This window comes from Callithrix jacchus, chromosome 9 (genome assembly GCF_049354715.1).
Source record: "Callithrix jacchus isolate 240 chromosome 9, calJac240_pri, whole genome shotgun sequence".
NCBI lineage: Eukaryota > Metazoa > Chordata > Mammalia > Primates > Cebidae > Callithrix > Callithrix jacchus.
In genome coordinates, this window is record NC_133510.1 from 80,712,721 (window position 1) to 80,732,546 (window position 19,826).

The following is a 19,826-nucleotide window of genomic DNA, read 5'->3' on the forward strand; positions in this document are numbered from 1 at the left end:
CATTATAATTATGTTTACTAAAGGGTTAAAAAGCATTCCATTCTAGCACATTGTAATGGCTATAACTTATTTTAGGTCTTGGCAAAATTAGAATAATTCACGTTTTTCCTACCAACTGGGCATATTTGTTTCCTTTGCACTGCAACTTCCTCCTCCTCCTTGTATAACATACATTTACATGTGTGAATACAAATAAATATAAAAACGTCCATATATAAATGTATACCCAAAGCAAGCAGGATGGCTGTCTCTAGATAAGCAATAAGTGGGTTCCCTACAGTTGCTCAGGGTACATGTGGACTGATGTAGTTCTGGGATAAAACTATTATAAGCACAAGTTAATAACAGTATCTTTAAGCAAAGAAACAGACAGAAACCCCCTTTTGATAAGCACTTTCTACAATCCCCTCCTTGTTGGCTCCATTGGACTGAGCCCACCCTTTCCAGGGTTCACCCATCCAGAAGGATTAAAGTTCCTGTCTTATTGAATCAGGAAGAACCATGTGATTTAATTTGACAAATGAAATACAAGTGGAAAAATGACATGGGCTGTTGCCGAGCAGAAGCTTAAGAGACATTGCTTTGTTCTCTTATCTCTCTTTTCCTTTAGTTATGAAATCAACATGTCCCAGACTGGGGTTATTCTTTCAGCATGGTTGTTAGAATAAAGGATACCTGGGATAGAGCTACAACAGACACGGAGTGGACATTAATTTCAGCAAAAGTACATCTTCGTTTTGGATGCCCCTGAAATTTCTAAACCATTTGTAAACGCAATATAACCATCTAAGTCAGGATTTCTCAATCTTTGCACTATTGGTATTGTAAAATGCATCATTATTTTTTTCTGCGGGGCTGTTTTGTCATTGTAGGATGTTTAGCAGCATCATTGGCCACTTCCCCTTAGATGTCACTACCACACCCACAGTTGTGACAATGAAAAATGTTTCCAAAATATTGCCAAATGTTCCTTGGGGGAAAAACCATCCCCAGTTGAAAACCACTAATCTCAGCATGGTAGTTCTCAATGTGGATTTTCAGAGCCAGCCATATTTGGAAATATGTTAGAACTTCAAAGTCTCGGGACCCTTCTGTCCAACTGAATGAGCAGTTATATGTCTGGGGCATAGCAAAGTGTGTTTTAATAAGTCCTCCAATTGGTTCTGAATATATGAAGCTTGAGAACCACAGGTTTAAACTGATTGGTATATAAGCAGTTTTAAATAAGGAAAGGGCATAAATACTGCTTTTATTTACATATGAATAAGGTCAACTCTTTTGATATATAAAGCATTAGAATTCCATTTTTTTGTAAATCTGTAAGGCTTTAGGGTATATTTGCATATACACTAGTGTAATAAATGTTCAACAAATTGAAATTGCGTAATTTGAACAAATTTCACTATGGTCTCAGAACTTGAAAATTCACTGAGTTACAGTAACTCAAAATGAAGAAGAAAGATGTTCTGCTTAGGAATTCCAAAGGAAGTGTCATTTTGATCTTCTAAAAATACTTTACAAAATTATGTTTTTAGAAGCATAACTATCAGTTTTAATGATCTGATACTTGTACCCACATTTTATTTAAGCACATTTTATATAAACACAATTAGTTTTCAAAAAGTATAGAATTGAGAATAAGTATCAATAATTCACAGATTACTTTACTGTAAAATTTTGCCACAGATAATTGCTGTTCTTTTCATCTAATTTCCTTTAGCATGTCTATAAAATGGATCTAAGTCTGATCTGCCTTGAAAGGTGGGGCATAAGGAATAATTAACTTTGTAAAGTAAGTGATATTTGTGAAGTTATAGGCAAAGCATATTATAATGTTAATGTATATAGTTAAGAGATTGGGTATTTCCCCTAGTTGAGATTACCAATAGGAGGTAGAAAATCAGAATTAATTTTATCATATTCTCTCTGAAAATGAAGATAATATTTCTGCATATTTCTCTACTTTCCCTCATTTGATAAAGAAAAAAATCCCTATTTTTCTGTTTGTGGGCAGAAAATCTTCAAAGTTAAATACTAAAAAGTTTATACTTTTCTTCTTAACTATAAATGGTACTCATGATTTCTGCTATACTATATATTTGTTTTTAAAAGTTTCCTAAAATCAGAATTTTATGGTGGTGGTATATAGTGACACAGTGACACAGTGCAGCATATTTTAATATTTAAAAAAATGAAAATAGTAAAAAAGTAAGAGCTGATTATGCTGTGATAGGCTTATGAAATAGACTTGGAAAAATGCAGTATCAAAAGACACAATGTGCATGTTGTGTTATCTGTGACATTATGTTCCACACACTTGACCATAAACTTTCAATTGTATACTTTGAGTCAAAATATCAGGGGAAAACCCTTTTAGATTATCTTTCTTCTTTTCCTTTCATGTTTTTGCAAAAGATAGTAAGAAATCTTGATTTTTATGTCACATTAGGATTTTACTAAATAAATTCAAAATAAAAAGGCTTTGACTTTGTTCTTTAAAAGATGAGGGGAAGTCTTTCCCTTTAAAGCATTATCTCCAAGTGGGTGGAGATTGTCATGCTTCATTTTTTAGGTCCTTTACATGCTTGAATTTGATTTGTGCTTTTACAGCACAAATCCCAACATTCAGAAAGGAGATCTGCCTACTTCAGCTGCCTGCAGCTACAGAGAGTTAGTCTGTCATTCTCGGCATCGGGGAGTGTGTGTTGTGTATGTAAGTGTGTGTGTGTGTGTGTGTGTGTGTGTGTGTGTGTGTGTGTATCCGTGTCTGAGATTGGGTGGCTGAGAGTCATTTAAATGTGCATGAGGTTAATAGTGGAACATCTCATACAGGCTTGGCTCTGAAACCTGTAGCATTCTAGGCTGGACAGCCGTTCCCGTGCCTCTGTTTTAATTTAGCAGGATGTTTGCTGCCATGGCAGCCAGCAGCATTCACTGCAGCAGCAAGGAAGAGCCATAGATCTGAGAATGCAGGTGGAATACTAAAATGCAAGCGGCTCCTGCAGGGCTGGGCTTTAGTGCTTAATTTCTGCTCTTCCTGGGCTCCTGTGGGGAGGCTGTACTTGCTGCACTGTATCAGCTCATTAAAGTTAAAGGGTTACAGACCTAGGTCAGTTAAGAGCTGGTGAAAGGCAGGGGAAAAAAGAAAGCAAAAAGCAAGAGACCTCAGCTCCTGCTTCACCTTCTCACGTTTCGGAACACAGAAGGAATAGAGGGAAATGTAGACCCATCCTCCTGCTGAGACATGTGATTGGATGAAGACAGGCAAACGTAGTTGGCTTCCTGGACTACTTTGCAGCTGGAGGAGAATCTTTGGTGAACTCTTTTCTGCTTCAGCTATATTTGAGCAAAATATTTGTAAGTATTGCTGATTAGTAAAATGATGTGTCAAGCTAAATTGTGGGCAAACCATTATATATACCACATCTCCAGAATCTTCTGTGAATGTGTGAGCTTGAGCTTTTATTGAAGTGCATGTGGTAATTAAAATCAAACGGATCCATTACAATCACAGTGTAAAAAGACAATATGAAGTGCAGTTGAAAGGAAGAAGCCACTGGAAGAATCATGCAGCGGCCTGCTGAACTCTCTGTGTTCCGGAGCAAAGAAGTAAGGAGAAAGGGAGCTTGCCTTCAGAAACAAAAGTCTCTCACCAATCTTTCCCTCACCAGTGATGGGGAGAGGAGACCCACGGTGCGCATTTCCAACTGGTTTGGAAATGCTGCCAAGGCCAGCCAGAGAGAAGCCAACTATGCAGAGAGGTGCTCACTGTCCAGGTTCCTCTCCAGGTCTGTGCAGTCCCTGTGTCACACCAGCAGCTCAGCCTGGAACCTCCTGCCTGCTGGGGGTGGCCAGTCAGACAGTGAAGACTTAGAGGAATTGTCTGCAAGAAGAGGCTTAGAAGGTGAGAGTGATGAAGATAGTAGGTCCGAAGATGAAAATGTGTCCTCCAAGTTGAGCAGCATCAGCAGAAGCTGGGCTGAAGAGGAGGGAGAAAACTGTTTGCGGGAAGGGACAGCTCATCTGGATGAGGAAGTGATCCTTACCATGCTGGGTGATCTGGAACAGGCGCTTTACACCGACTTACTAGGTAAGTCCAGTTTACTCCTAAAAATGTGTGTGGGGTATTAAGACATTTCGTAGTCTCTTTTGAAATTATTTGCATTTGCCATGTAACTTTCATTTTTTAGACTGGTTTTTAAAAATACATAGTTATAATTTTAATTCCTGTTTCTTGAAATTATTATTATTATTATTATTATTGGTAAAACTGAGCTATGAGCAGCACTGGTAAGGTTCATTTGGAGAAAGTAAATTCTAAAAATCTGCTGGGAGCATTGTTAGCCTAGCCTCGTGTCCAGGACCTTCTAGGCATCCATAAATAAGTGTTAACATTTTAAAACACCAAACATGATTTTTACCTAGTCATTAATGGGGCTTATTTGTTCAACTTCTCTCAAGGCGACCTCATTACAGATATGAGATGAAGAATGAAGGTCCTCCTGGGCAAATTTTCTGTAGAGCTAAGTTTCTTCTGCTCCCTTCGTGCTACCTGAATAGATGGCTTCTTCAATAACTCAGTGACAAGCCCTGTGCATTGCAGTAACACTTTCAGAATTGCAGAGGCCTCTGCTGCCTTCTACCTTTTTCCTTTTTTTTTTTCAGTGTTTGAAAAAAACTCGTTTTTCATGTGCACATTATAAGTATTTAAGCTACTATGTAGATGACTATGAACTGTTTTCGTACTTTATAAACTAGACTTTTTTGATGTCATGAGTTTCAGTAGTAACTTCTAGCACAATTTTTAATTAGCTAGGTAAGAAGAGATCAAGTGATTCTACAGTTTAAGAGTAAATTTTAAATGCCAACTTTGCCACCTACCTAAACAGCTAACATATGAACATTTTAGTTGTTATTTCTGAATTCAGTGTTCCACCAAAATATATTTACATCATACAGTTTCTTCTTCCATAAGTATTAAACTACTGGCCATATCATATTTTATGTCAATGTGTATTTCCACGGACTTCATATAGGGCTCCTTAAATTGAAAACAATTAAACCTTGCAAGTAATCTCTTTGTTTCTGATCCATGAAACTAATGCTAAATGCAGGTTGGTTTTTATTCTTAATGTAGACCCTTCTGTTACAAGATGTTTTATGAGGGTTTCTGGATTCTTTTAGTGAGCCAGCTGTAGAAGAAGAAAGCTTTTACAGATAGCAGAGGCAAATATTGTTCAGTTTTTCATGTCAGTTTGGTTTTAAAAGAGTAATGTTTTCACAGTTGTTACACTAGTGGTTTCTGAATCTGAATACGAATACACCAGGTGCTCCAACACTGAAGATTTACTTTTGCACCATTGTATGATTTCTATGATGAACTGCTTCTCATAAAGGGCTATGTGTAGCACAAAGGCTAGAGAAAGTCTTAATCTTTATGAAGGTTTTTTCTTTTTTGGATCCTCTGGAACTGTAGAATCAGATCAGATAATATTCTTTTGCTTTTGAAGTGGTATCATTTATCCTGTTCTCAGTATTTTTTAAGTATTAACAAAGATATGAGCAGAGTGTAGTTCCCTAACTGTATTTGTTGCTTAGTCAGTTAAATTATAGCATGCTGTGGGTGGGTGTATATATGACATGTGCCTTTTTGTGCATAAATAACTTGGAGCATTATTGTCAGAGGGTAACCTCTCAAAAGAAGCTGGTATGCCTTGGCTTTTCAATAGGAGCATCTGCTTATTGTATTTGTGTGATTATTCTATGTTTTTTTTTTCCTACTTATGCCAGTATTCAAGAATGCAAGTGAAAAAGTAAGGGGAAGTTTATTCAAATAGCTGTGATATGAATAATCATATCTCCAGATAATGAAGCATCTGATGCAATTCCCTAACTAATGATACATGTTAAGTTTTTGAATATAACTACACCCACAGCACACAGGAATTTCAGAATTTCTGCCACGTGCTTGAACAGGTTCTGCTTCTGACTCAAAATGGCCTCTTCCAAGTTAGTTTTTAGGTGGAGTTCCTTGAGTTTAACTCTTTATTCTTAGATATTCTTCTAAACCAGATGGGTTAGGCTTTGTGCTATAACTGTATAGGAGGATATTTTAAAAGTAACTATAAAGCTTTTGGCCATATATTGCTGTTTTTCTCCAAAGTGTCAAGATTAACGAGAGGAGGGGATTAAAATTCTTTATACAAATTACTGTTGAGGTCATCCAAAAACTGGAGTTACTTCACACAATAAACCAGGAAGCTGTACACTAACATTTGTAATATGGATGGAATAGAGGGCATAATTCTCTGAGAATAAAGTTCATTCATATGGATTTGATTTTCTATTAAAATATGGCAATGCTGGCAATGTTGGTTACAATGTGTATAATTAAAGCCTAAAAATTAAGAGCAGGATCACAGATTAAATGGTTTCTCAGGGAGGCTGTGGTTCTATTGCCACCAAATAGTAATGTAGAAGTACCAACTTGACACTGTTATTTTGTTCTCTGCTCAACGAACACCTTATGAGCAATGAGAAAGCACTTTGTACAAATGTTAAAAACTCAAGTAGATTTCAGAACATACCATTATGGAAAATGTGTGGAAGTCATTCCATTGTGTTTGACACATAGGAAGCCTCTTTCAGGAATAATGGTTGACTTTGAGATTATGAGAGTAGGAGGAGATACAACATTATTGTGATTAAATGCATTTCTCATGTGCAATTCTGGTAACTTTTACTGTTACTAACGTTTAATTTTATTTGTGCTTTTATATTTGGACTTTGCAGTTGTTTTTGCTTCTTCCAAAGCCTCTGGATCTCATTCAGATACAAATTTACAGGATATTTAGGACTGTGCAATCAGTCTTTAGGGGGTTTGTAAGTACACTTAGTTTTGTCTTGCCTTTTGTGGGTCATTGAAAACATTTACTGCAATATATTCTGTGTTGGGTATTATCTTTTGTGACATGAATAAGGCAGCAATTATTTTGCTCAATAAGTGTTGGGAGGAAAAGGTCCATTTGTTTGACTGTCATGAGGGGTGCAATGTCATGAGTGGATGTCATAATGAAGAAACACCTAAGGAATGAGGGAGGCTGTGGTTCTAAAACATGATAGAAACCATATAAACAGTGAGTTCAGTTAGAAGAATCCAAATATCTAAGATAGCTGTTGGGTTAAAAAAAGAAATTGAAAAGGAGATGAAGTAGATGTGAAAATATATTTAGTGAAACAGCAAATTTAATTTGTTAAATTATATAAATTTATATAATTAATATCAAAATTAATTATATTATTTAATTTAAATAATATAATTAAAATTAATGTTAAAATGGAATATAATTCAAATATCAATTTTAATATTCCAGTTGGCAAGTGGTTGAGATGCAGCTGGATTACAACTTAAAAGTTCTCCTGGGGGAAGGGGAAGAGGGAAAGGGACAGGAACATGTAATGGTGTGTTCTAGGAACCTGTATGAGATCAATTACTTTTACCTCCCCCAACCCACCAAAAAAAAGGTCATCTCAACATACTGCTTCTTTCATGACTTTTTATCTTCCACCTACAATCCAAGATGACTATAACTGTATGAAATCTTTCATACTGAATCTTGGGTTTAGTGCTTCCCCAATTTTGTTCCTTTCACTACCCATTTTGACCCAGTTTGAATAAATTTCTTCTTTGCCTGCCTTTTCCTTGACTGTAATAAATATTTTTCCCGCTCTGTAAAGTTTTCTCTACACAACTCTTCTTTTTCTTCAATGTTCTATCAGATTACTTGGAAGTGAAAGGTAGACTTCTTTATAGCCATTTCACAAATACCCTCTCTTATACGTATGAGAAATAATGGGAAGAATTTCCAGGAAGAATATGATCAGTCTCAAGAGTTATTAACAGTTATGAGGAGTTCTAAAAGAATAATATTAATCTATAGGATTAGTGATTGCATAAATTTAATTAGTGTAGAAAATGTTTTTGTCATGTGTATGAGATCCCAACGTGTTTTTTTATTCTTTAAAAATATTCAGCAAAGTTTCTTAATAGTTTATGTTTTAAATAATGATGTTATTATTAAGTACATTTTAATTGTTTAAATCATTTGTAAATTAAAAGGAAGAAATTAACAGGCTGGCAGCATAATGGTGGCTGTTTTGGCAACCACCCAGAGTGAGGAATAATGAACAAAGTAGTAATGTTTGGCTGAAAGAGATTCTAAAGGAATTAGCAGTTGTCTGCCATGGTAAAGATAATGTAAATGTGTTCATTTGGTTTCAGACCCACTGGAACCATGGGGTGAAAGTTTAATGGAGACAAATTATTGCTAATCCCCCATAAATGTTTCACATTTTGATCTGCTACTGGAAGGAGCCATCTCTTACTGCTGAGATGGAGGCCTTTCCAATACAGACATTTTTAGGCAGAGGCAGATGGCCTTGTCTCATGTGAGACAGATGAATGCTATGGCTAAAAGCTAAGGCAAGACAATTTCTGAAATCCCTACCGATTGTATGATTGTGATGCTAAGTGCTAATGGGACACATTTGTTATAGATTTGTGAAAGTCTGGTCTGAATATTAAGAAAGTAAATTAACAGGTTAAACAGTTAGCTGTATTCTTAACAGATGGTAGATATGCATCTTGACTTCTCTGACATTTTTCATAGTGTAATTTAATATATATTTTTTTGCTTTTCTTTTCCTTCACTTTCTTTTTCTTCCTTCCTCTTTTCATTCCATTCCCTTCCCAATCATCCCCTTCCTACTTCCTTTTTCTCTGTCTCATCTCCTTCCCTGTCCTTTTCTTAATCTATCCACTCCCTACTTCCTTTTTTTTTCTTTTTTAATGAAAATGTCCATTTAGACATCCTGTTCAGTCCAAATTGAACAGAATAAAAATTCTGCTTCCACTACTCTCTTTTCACATTCTTCCTTTTGTCTAGACTCATTTGCTTCAGAAGACCACTGGCGTGGAAGTATTGTATGACTATAAACAAAATGGCTTAAGGTCACTTCTGCTAGGAGTTGATAGGTGCTAATTGTATCAGGCCAGCGTTAGTACTACTTGCAGAACTATTTGTTTCATGCTCATTAGATACAAACATTTTGGGTTTAGATGCCTAGGGCTTTCTTTACTTGAACGCTAGTATGGTTAGTAGAACTATAGAAATTGGAGCAGTAATTAAAAATAAAACCATCTAATGTTGTCGGTCTTTGTCCATGAGTCTAATAAAAGACTTCAAAAGCTATTGCTTCCATAACAAAAGGCCTCAGCCAGGCATGGTGGCTCACACCTGTAATACCAGAACTTTGGGAGGCTGAGGCGGGCGGATCACTTGAGGTCTGGAGTCTGAGACCAGCCTCACCCAAGTGATGAGATCCCTTCTCTACTAAAAATACAAAAATTAGCTGGACATGGTGGTGAGCACCTAATAATCAGCTACTTGGAAGGCTAAGGCAGGGGAATCACTTGAACCCCAGAGGTGCAGTGATCTAAGACACTCCAGCCTGGGCAACAAAGTGAGACTCTGTCTCACAAACAAAACAAAACAAAACCAGAAAAGGCCTCTAGTTTATCCCCCAGAGTCTGAATGTATACCTTCTACATAATACAAGTTTACCTCGAGTATTCTTAGTATACCTAGAAACAGCTTGAAATAATTAGGATCCTAATAATCATAGATTCTTTTATTATACTTTAAGTTCAAAGATACATGTGCAGAATGTATAGATTGGTTACATAGGTATGCATGTGCCAAGGTGGTTTGCTGCACCCATCAACCCATCATTTACATTAGTTATTTCTCCTAATGCTATCTCTCCCATGCCCCCAATGCCCCAACAGGCCCTGGTGTGTGATGTTCCCCTCCCTAGGTCCATTTGCTGTCATCGTTCAACTCATGCTTACCAGTGAGAACATGTGGTATTTGGCTTTCTGTTCCTGTATCAGTTCTCTGAGAATAATGGTTTCCAGCTTCATCCATATCCCTGCAAATGACATGAACTCATTCTTTTTATGGCTGCATAGTATTCCATGGTGTATATGTACCACATTTTTTTATCCAGTCTATCATTGATGGGAATTTGGGTTGGTTCCAAGTCTTTCCTATTGTGAACAGTGCCACAGTAAACATACGTGTGCGTGGATCTTTATAGCAGAATGATTTATAATCCTTTCGGTATATACCCGGTAGTGGGATTGTTGGGTCAAATGGTATTTCTGGTTCTAAATCCTTGAGGAATCACCACACTGTCTTCCACAATGATTGACCTAATTTACACTCCCACCAATGGTGTAAAAGAGTTCCTATTTCCCCACATCCTCTCCAGCATCAATTGTTTACTGACTTTGTAATGACCGCCGTTCTAACTGGCATGAGATGATACCTCATTATTTTGAGGATCGTAAATGTCATGAATAGCAGATTTATCATGTTGCTTTCCTAGGTGAAGACCCTGAAACAAGAAGAATGAGAACAGTTAAAAACATAGCAGATTTGAGGCAGAATTTAGAAGAGACTATGTCCAGTCTTCGTGGGACACAAATAAGCCACAGGTTTTTTTTTTCAATTCCATATATCTTTGAGCCAGTAAAGAAAAAATAATTACAAACAAACATTTAACTTTTCTTATAAAGACAGAGATGGGATTTCAGTTTCCCCTTACAATTTTCTCTCTCTTTTTTATATAAAAGTTGGTAATTATCCTTAAACTAAAAATTCACAGCATATACCTATTTAGCTCTTATCTCTAGCTCTATCTACTATCTATGTCTTTTTCAATGTCTTCTCCAGTTCAATGGAATTAGTTACTGCAACTACCACCATCCCTGTTAAGTGGAGTTTTAATGCCTGCTCTAGAAAATAGTGGCACAAATTGCACTTGAAATGCACTGGGCAGAGTAGTAGGGGTACATTCAAACATAATTGCAGTTAACTTCCAGAATAGGTCTCAGAAGTTTACACTGTGTAAAGGATTTGTTGAAAATGTAAAACAATATGTCATTTTACCCAAGATGTCCTGATGGCCTTTCTTTTGAAAACAAAGAGACAAACAAAGAGCTGTAAATGAATGTTCTTTCCACATTTTGACCTCTACACAGGTGATTAGAATATCAAAATGAACATATAATTTAGCTTTTAGAAGATGACATGTTTTTAAAGACAATCCTCAACTCTAGCCTTTTCCGTCTTCATGCATTCTAGGTTATGGTCCTAAGTGAACCAGAGTATAGTTATTTATCCATTTTATTTGACAGCACCCTGGAGACAACATTTGATAGCACTGTGACAACAGAAGTGAATGGAAGGACCATACCCAACCTGACAAGTCGACCCACTCCCATGACCTGGAGGTTGGGTCAGGCATGTCCACGACTTCAGGCAGGAGATGCTCCCTCCCTGGGAGCTGGCTATCCTCGCAGTGGTACCGGTAGATTCATCCACACAGACCCCTCAAGATTCATGTATACCACGCCTCTTCGTCGAGCTGCTGTCTCTCGGCTGGGAAACATGTCACAGATGGACATGACTGAGAAAGCAAGCAGTGACCTGGACATGTCTTCTGAAGTTGATGTGGGTGGATATATGAGTGATGGTGATATCCTTGGGAAAAGTCTCAGGACTGATGACATCAACAGTGGGTAAGTGGCCCTGTTCTCCATCAGCATTGTGTGAAGAGGGGAGGCGGTCTACTAGCATGCATTCACTATAAATAAATGTGTAAGTTTGCTCAGAAAGTCATGAGAAAATATGAGGTATCCAAGGTTATTCAGGGTGTTGAAGGGCCCTTCCTCTGCTCATTCATGGTGAGTAAAGAATCCAAAATTTCTGTAAATTCAAGCCACTAAGTTTTTCTGTTGTTGAGAGAAACACATGTGGTCTCTGTTTTTCAGAGTGATTTTCACATGCTTCTTAAGTAACAGATTTTGTAGTCAAGGACGTGGGAAGGAGACAGGAGGAGTTTGCTGATCTGCTTGAATTTTTTTTTTTTTTTAGCTTGTCAGAAGCTGCCTGTAACTGCTTTAAGGAAAAAATTATTTTCTTGCTGTGTTCAATTATGCACCCCTAGTTTAACTTGAAGGAAAAATCACTTTGGAGTTGAAAGTTTCAGTCTATTCATTTTCTTTTGGTGGTATCAGATTTTAATAAATCTCAGACCTTGTTTTTCCTCTGTGTCCTGTTACATTCTAAAACATGTTGTGATTGTAAAACTCTTAGAGTATATTAACAATTTGGGATATTTGGCTTAATCAGAGAATAGGCCCAAAGGGAGGCAATAGGATATTCTATTAATTGCCTTTTTGAGCATTTCATGTTATGTACCATGCTCTTGTTAAGTGCTTTGAAGATAATTGTTTTATTTTACCTTCTTATCACCAGCAATGCTTATAAGGTGGATTTTTTTTTTTTTTTTTTTTGAGATGGAGTTTCGCTCTTGTTACCCAAGCTGGAATACAATGGCACGATCTTGGCTCACTGCAACCTCCGCCTCCTGGGTTCAGGCAATTCCCCTGCCTCAGCTTCCTGAGTAGCTGGGATTACAGGCACATGCCACCATGCCCAGCTAATATTTTGTATTTTTAGTAGAGACAGGGTTTCACCATGTTGACCAGGATGGTCTCCATCTGTTGACCTCATGATCCACCCACCTCGGCCTCCCAAAGTGCTGGGATTACAGGCTTGAGCCACCGCGCCCGGCCAAGGTGGATGTTTTTATACATGTTCTATGGATAAGGAAACTGAGTCTCATTGGCCCCAGCCAGGGCCTAACACTAAGGAAATGCCAGACCTGCATTAGAACTCAGCTATGTCTGACTTCAAAACATAGGCTCAGTAATATATGGAAAAGCTTCCCAATTAACTTTTTCTATAAACTTTATGTGAATCTGGACTTTGACCTACTCTTTATGTGAATCTGGATTTTATGCATCTGACAGGACACATGTAGGAGATCATTCTTGTATATAAGTGACCCTTTCTGATTTCATTCATGAAAAGCTTATGTTTGAATGGTGACGCCACCTAAAAAAGAGTACAAAATAGCTTTTGATTAGATTCAGAGCTTAGCTCTGATGTCCTGATACCCATCAGTCCATTCCTGGTACCCACTCTACCTGAGTTTCTAAAAATATAGAATTATAGAGACCAATTATGATAAATTGGGATAGGTTGTTGTTCAGTTGCCACTGAATTCAGAGTGTCTCATTTGAATCTCTTCCATTTGCTATGTGTGGACCCCTTGGAGACCTAACATACTCAAATTAGTTTTTGTCATCTAGAATAAGGATAAAATTGTACCATCTTCATGAGGTTGTTAGAAATGAAGAAAATTATCTACAAATTTTAGTTTGCATAAAGCTTGCCATGATATGAGCACTCAATAAATTGATCATTCTCCTCTTTATCATCACTATTATTAATATTGCATTTATTATCATTAATAACAATACCAATGTTTGGTTGTTGTTAGTTATAATTATCATTGTTGTATGTATTTAACATAGCCTAGGAGGCAATGCCCCTTTCAGAGAACATGATGGCAAAGCAGGAGTATCTAAGATACACTCTTTTCCTCATCTCTCTCTTCTTTCTTCTCTATTCTTTCCACTCTATTCCCTCCTCTCTTTTCTTTCTCAGTCTTCTTAAATGTGAACTCATGTGTGAATTCAATTTTAAACTCACTATTCAAATATATTTGGATGACTAATTACATACATAAATATACACATAAAGATATATATACACAGGCCGTGCATGGTGGCTCACACCTGTAATCCCAGCACTTTGGGTAGCCAAGGCAGCCGGATCAACTGAGATCAGGAGTTTGAGACCAGCCTGACTAACATGGTGAAACCTCCTCTCTACTAAAATAGTTAGCCGGGTGCGGTGGTGTGTGCCTGTAATCCCAGGTACTTGGGAGTCTAAGGCAGGAGAATCGCTTGAAATGCAGGAGGTGAAAGTTGCAATGAGCTGAGATTGCATCACTGTATCGCTCCAGCCTGGGTGACAGAGTAAGACTGTCTCAAAAAACAAAGAAACAAACAACAGCAAAAAATGTCTGTGTGTGTGTGTGTGTGTGTGTGTGTGTGTGTTTATACATATATGCAGTCAATATCATTATTCATGGTAGTTATGTTCTATCAAGTCACCACAAACACTGTGTTAGTGAATACTAAACTATTGCTTCTAGGAGAAATATAGGTTTTGGTTCCTATGAGCTTTTAGCCACAATACTTTTGTCAACTGATCAATGTATATATAACTTGCTATATGTGTGTCTCTCTTTAAAGATACCTTATTTAGTACATACTGTCAATTCATTCACATGGAACTCACAGCCAAGAGCACTCTCACTCAGGCCTCAGTGAAGCTTGTCTAATGCATATTTTCTCTGTGAGACACATTGAAGACTTCTTGCAATTAGGAACCTAAGATGGCACTTCAGCACCAAGTTTGGGGGCCATTTTAAACAGCACAATTCTCAGCATAAAAGCACACACACAAAAAATGTGAAAAATGTGACACTAAATAGACCATAGAAGAACCTTTGTTGTAGTAGTGGAGCTGATACAAGAAGGCAGAGTATCACTTCATTTAGCCTTAGCTGGAAACCTCTGAGACTCATTTTTTTCACTGTTCTGTTCATATCTGTGAATGGCGGTGAAAGTGCTATGAGTTTAGATTTTGCAGCTACATATAAATTTTAGCAAGTAGGCAAATTCACGAATATAGAATTTGTGAATAATGATGATTGACTATATATACTTACACTCATGTAGAATGTTTATCTTGAGAGTGACAGCATATCTTGGGAGCAGTTTGAATAAGAAATCAAGGGACATCTACAAAGCAATATGTTGGGAATTTCAAAAGGAAAGGGATAAAATTGAGCTAAGGGTTCAGAATGAGGGGAAAAGACTAAACTCTCACATGAAATAGAAAAGAGAAAATTTTTAAAAGTTTTAGTTTTATTCCTGATTTAAAAGCTATAGACAAAGGAAATATATTTAAATAAATATATATATATGCACATATGTATATATAAATTAGAAATGTAGAAGGTATAAATTATTCAGTAAGCTGGCATAAAGTGTGATTTTCAGAATCAGAGGGACAGTGGATTCGATGATATTGATGACCTTTCTCTTAACTGAGAGTCATGGAATGTGAGTATTTAAAGATAATATTTGAGAGATAGGCAGTATTTTGACAGACCTTAACATCATTATGCTGAGAAGTTTACACTATAAACTATGTAAAATCCTATCTCTTAGAGGTTACAAAATAGTCATAGAACATAGCATGTGGTTGGTGATGGCTTTTGAAAAGCTACTTTATGGGAAATACGCAAAATGAATTCAGGAGAGAAACCCTGGGGTTCAATTTCAGGAACTATTGCAAGAGCTCAGGCTCAGGCTCATCAAAGCAGAAATCTGGTAGTGGCATTTGTAGGGATAAAGTGAAGAAAATAATGGTTGTGGGGAGTACTGCAAAGGAAAAGTTTATAGAACCAGAGATAGACTACCCATGAGGGCATAAGAGAGACAAAGAATTTAGATAACTACATTGTAAGCACAGGAGATGAAAAATTCTACCATCAGAGAAAATCTGCAGAGAGAGAGAGTGGGAATTCTTAATGAGAAAGCAGAGAGAGGAGATGATGAATGTGGAGTTAGAGATGCAGAGTTGGAGATGGTGGGATATGAAGATTGTTTGGCCAGGATAGAGATCTATCGTATCTCATCTCAATAAAAGAGAGTGGGAATTGTGGGAGGCATTAGGACTCCTGGGAAAATGATATGGAAAGAAGAGGGATCATAAGCTGAGTTATATATATCTGTATGTATATATGTATATGTCTATTAAAAATATTTATTGAGTTCACCCTATGTGTCAAGCAGCATTCCAGACACTGCATTCATTAGTGAATAATACAGACACAGTACCTGCCCTCATGTGATTCACATGATGGTGTTTTCATAGTTTTGTAGTTATCCAGTTATTCAATAAATTAATTATATTCTTCACACATATGTATGCATATACCTCCACAGAAATATTCTTAAATAAGTAGTTGTTTTAAATGTTTTTTAAACATTATTATGTGAGTTCTGCACATAATAATATATGTTACAGGCATACTGTACTCAAGAGCATTTTGTATCTTCCAAGATGCTAGTGTTGTAACCAAGCAACTTATAGAGGAAGTGCCACACTGAGATGAATCAGGAGTCCTATTGCCGGCAACTGAGAGACGGCTAATGCTCAAAATTCTCAAAATTCTCTTGGCAGTGAGGAAGGGGCTTGATTCCTTTTTATACCTTGCTTAAGATAGGGGAGCTTCTAGCCGAAGCGGAATTTTTACAGAAGCAGAACAAGCAGGTTAAGGGAAGTGGCTGAGGGCCAGGGTATTTCCATACAATCACCAAAAAGGGGGGATGTCACAATAGCAGAAGGGCTTGCCGAGCAGGCTGCTGTTACATTGGTTACAGGTACTGAGAACAGCATGACCCAAACCTCAAGGGTTCAAGGCTCTGAGTACAGCATGACCCAGTAATGCACCTGAGGGGGCCGTGGCAGGGAGGGAGAAGCTAAGATGGAGCTTATCAGGCTCAGAGCTAAGATGCAATCAGTTATGCTAGCACAAGTTAGGCTAGTACACTAGCTATATTAGTTAACATTAATTTCTAAAACAGAAATCTCAAAATCTCAGTAACGGAACACAAAGAAGCCAATGTATTCACATAAGACCCTCACTGGTGTTTCTGATCTTCACTTGGGGAATGCACTCCATGTAGTCTCTCAGAGAATAAAGATGGTTGGTAATTCTGTTGTTACCCAATCAGATTTCCAGTGTTACCATGGGCATTGATATTCAACAGGCAAATGTCAAAAGAGAAGAAGAACTAGGGTGTGAGACTGTTTTGTATGGATCAGGCCTGGAATTCATGCATTCCTACATTCCTTTGTCTAAAACAGCTGCATGATCCCAATATGACTGCAAAAGTGGCTAGGTTATATGGTTCAACTGTGTGCCTGGGAGAAGAGGGAAATTGGTTTGATGACATCTGGCTAGTATCTGCTGCACTCGCTAATTTAAAAAAAAATGCTGTTATAGCCTTTGTCCTCATTTGTTTCTGCTTCATTTCAAACCTGATTAAGATTTCTTGTTTCCTCTATTTTTGTTCCCTAACATCTTTCAAAGTCTTGGTTAGTCTCACAAATGAGTCCCCTTAAGTATGCATTGATGGTCCATATGTCTTATGTTGACCAAGTAAAAATACCCAAAATCCTACATGAAAACTTCCCCTAGTGTTGTTTACCTGTTTACTCATATACATTTGTTTTTTTCTAATGGTAGAGTACAGGACACTGAAATTTGTCATGACTCAATTCTCTTACCTGTATGGAATACTAGTCAACAGGTGATGGGACTGGTCTTAACTCAAGGGTGATAGTGTGAGGATACTCAGGATGTGCTGGACTTATTATTTAGTCATCAGCCTATGCAGTGTGCCCTTGTCAGCTTAGGTAGGAGGCAGCCCCGATATCCCCAATATCTCAGCTTAGAATTAAAACATGAGAAGACAAGAGGGCTGGAGATATCCCAGGAAAAGTTTAATTTGACGGTGTTTTCTTTAATTAAGAAAAGAGGACTTATGCTGACTGGGTGTGGCAGCTCATGCCTCTAATCCCAGCACTTTGGGAGGCTTAAGCAGATGGATCACCTGAGGTCAGGAACTTGAGATCAGCATGGCCAATGTAGCAAAATCCCATCTCTAATAAAAATACAAAAATTAATTGGAAGTGGTGTTGCACACCAGCAATTCCAGCTACTTGGGAAGCTGAGGCAAGAGAATTGCTTGAACCTGGGAAGCAAAGGTTGCAGTGAGCTGAGATCTTACTACTGCACTCCAGCGTGGGTAACAGAGTGAGACTCCATCTCAATAAAAAAAGAAGTGTTTATGTTACAACTCATGAAAAAGTTGAATCGTAAAGTTAACTTTCTTTTCAAAATGTTTAAAAATATGTTTTATAGATTAAAGGAACAGAAGGCTCAATAATGTAGTATTGAATTTAGGATTTTCTCAAGTAACCACAAAGAATGTCATGCAGTCATTTAAATGGGAATAAAGTTTTATTTTTTTCCATGTACTCTAGGTATAACTCAGAAAGTTAATCAGCATTCTGAGAATTCAGAATTTCTTGAAGCATGCAAAGGCTTATCTCTTTCTTCTCCGTTTTAAAATTACTTTAAACCCTTGGGGATATGAATCTGTCAATAATTAGGAATTAGTCAGAAAAAGGCCTCTTATTCATAATAAACCTCTATGAAAAGTCTCTATTTATGAAGTAAAAAAATTCTGGAAAATTGGGATAAAAGTTACATATTTTAGGGTGGAAATTGAAGTTTTCTTCAGGTGTCACAGTAATAAATAGTCGTGCCAAGAATATAACCTAAATTTATACTTTAAGTCACATGACCAAACACGAACTAATAATTCTGTTGAATAAAAATTAAAAATAAGGCAAAGGGGTGAGGGTAGATATACTGTAATCCTGCTTCTGCCCTGATTCTCCCTCAATTCTCCTTTAGTAAACTTTGTGCTAACTGAAGTATGACTAACAGTGTGTGAAAGATTGGGGTTACTTGAGCTGTGTTAAAAAGATCCATCTTTAGCACCAGACATTCCTAATCTTAATGCTTCTTCTAATTTCATATTCAAGATATGAGGTATTTTAGTGACTATAGAAATGCTAATGCATAAAATAGCTAGTATTTTTAAAGATAGAATTTATATAGCACTTACAATGTGGTAGACAATGCTCTATGCATGTTATATGTATATTAACTCATTGATAGGTCACCATCACTGCAAGAAGTAAGCATATCATTACTGTCTCCATTTTACAGATGAAGCACTTTAAACATACCTTGCTTAAGTGACTTACCTGAGCCCACACAGCTTGTAAGTAGCAGCACTGTAGCTGAACCTAAGCAGTCTGGCTCCAGTCTACACTCAACCACTCAACCATCCTTACACGCTGACCTTAGGAAACTGTCTGCATATCTACATGTAAGGGTTCTCCAAGGTGCCTGATTTTTTTTCCAAACAATCATTTAAAAAGGTTTACAGCAATCATTCCTTATCAGCGTGCTTTTTTTTTTTTTTTTGAGACAGAGTTTCACTCTTGTTACCCAGGCTGGAGTGCAATGGTGTGATCTCGGCTCACCGCAACCTCTGCCTCCTGGGTTCAGGCAATTCTCCTGCCTCAGCCTCCTGAGTAGCTGGGATTACAGGCATGCGCCACCATGCCCAGCTAATTTTTTGTATTTTTAGTAGAGACGGGGTTTCACCATGTTGACCAGGATGGTCTCCATCTGTTGACCTCGTGATTCACCCACCTCAGCCTCCCAAAGTGCTGGGATTACAGGCGTTTTTTTTGTTTGTTTGTTTGTTTTTAGCTAGCACATTTAAGGGGCATTTTTAAATGTTATCTGTGCCACTCTAAAGGAAGATACTGAACTGGAGTTCTTTTAAGGGAGTGGTGAGGATCACTTTAGATTCTGTGTGTGTGCATGTAATTACAAAATAGCTAATTGTGACACAGCAGCTGATATGAGATGTTAAATGTAAAAATGAAGATGGCTGTATTAGTGTGTTAAATATATATATGGGAAGATGGTTGTATTGGTGTGTTCTCACCCTGCTAATAAAGACATACTTGAGGCTGGGTAATTTATAAAGGGAAGAGCTTTAACTGATTCACAGTTCCACATGGCTAGGGAAGACTCACAATCATAGTGGAAGACCAAGGGAC

At 37.3% G+C, this 19,826-nt stretch overlaps 1 protein-coding gene across 12 annotated transcripts in view; it reads left to right on the forward strand.

Annotated features, from left to right (window-relative positions):
- NAV3 (neuron navigator 3) overlaps window positions 1–19,826 on the forward strand; it is an 872,565-nt gene that overhangs the window by 690,683 nt on the left and 162,056 nt on the right. For 11 of the 12 annotated variants that reach the window (XM_017976235.5, XM_078336921.1, XM_054238645.2 and 8 more), the window contains 2 exons: window positions 10,450–10,558; window positions 11,261–11,644. In XM_017976235.5, the coding sequence (XP_017831724.1) occupies window positions 10,450–10,558; window positions 11,261–11,644 (493 nt within the window). Of the gene's footprint in view, window positions 1–2,640; window positions 4,091–10,449; window positions 10,559–11,260; window positions 11,645–19,826 lie in introns of those variants that run through there. The other variant, XM_078336923.1, reaches the window with a different exon arrangement.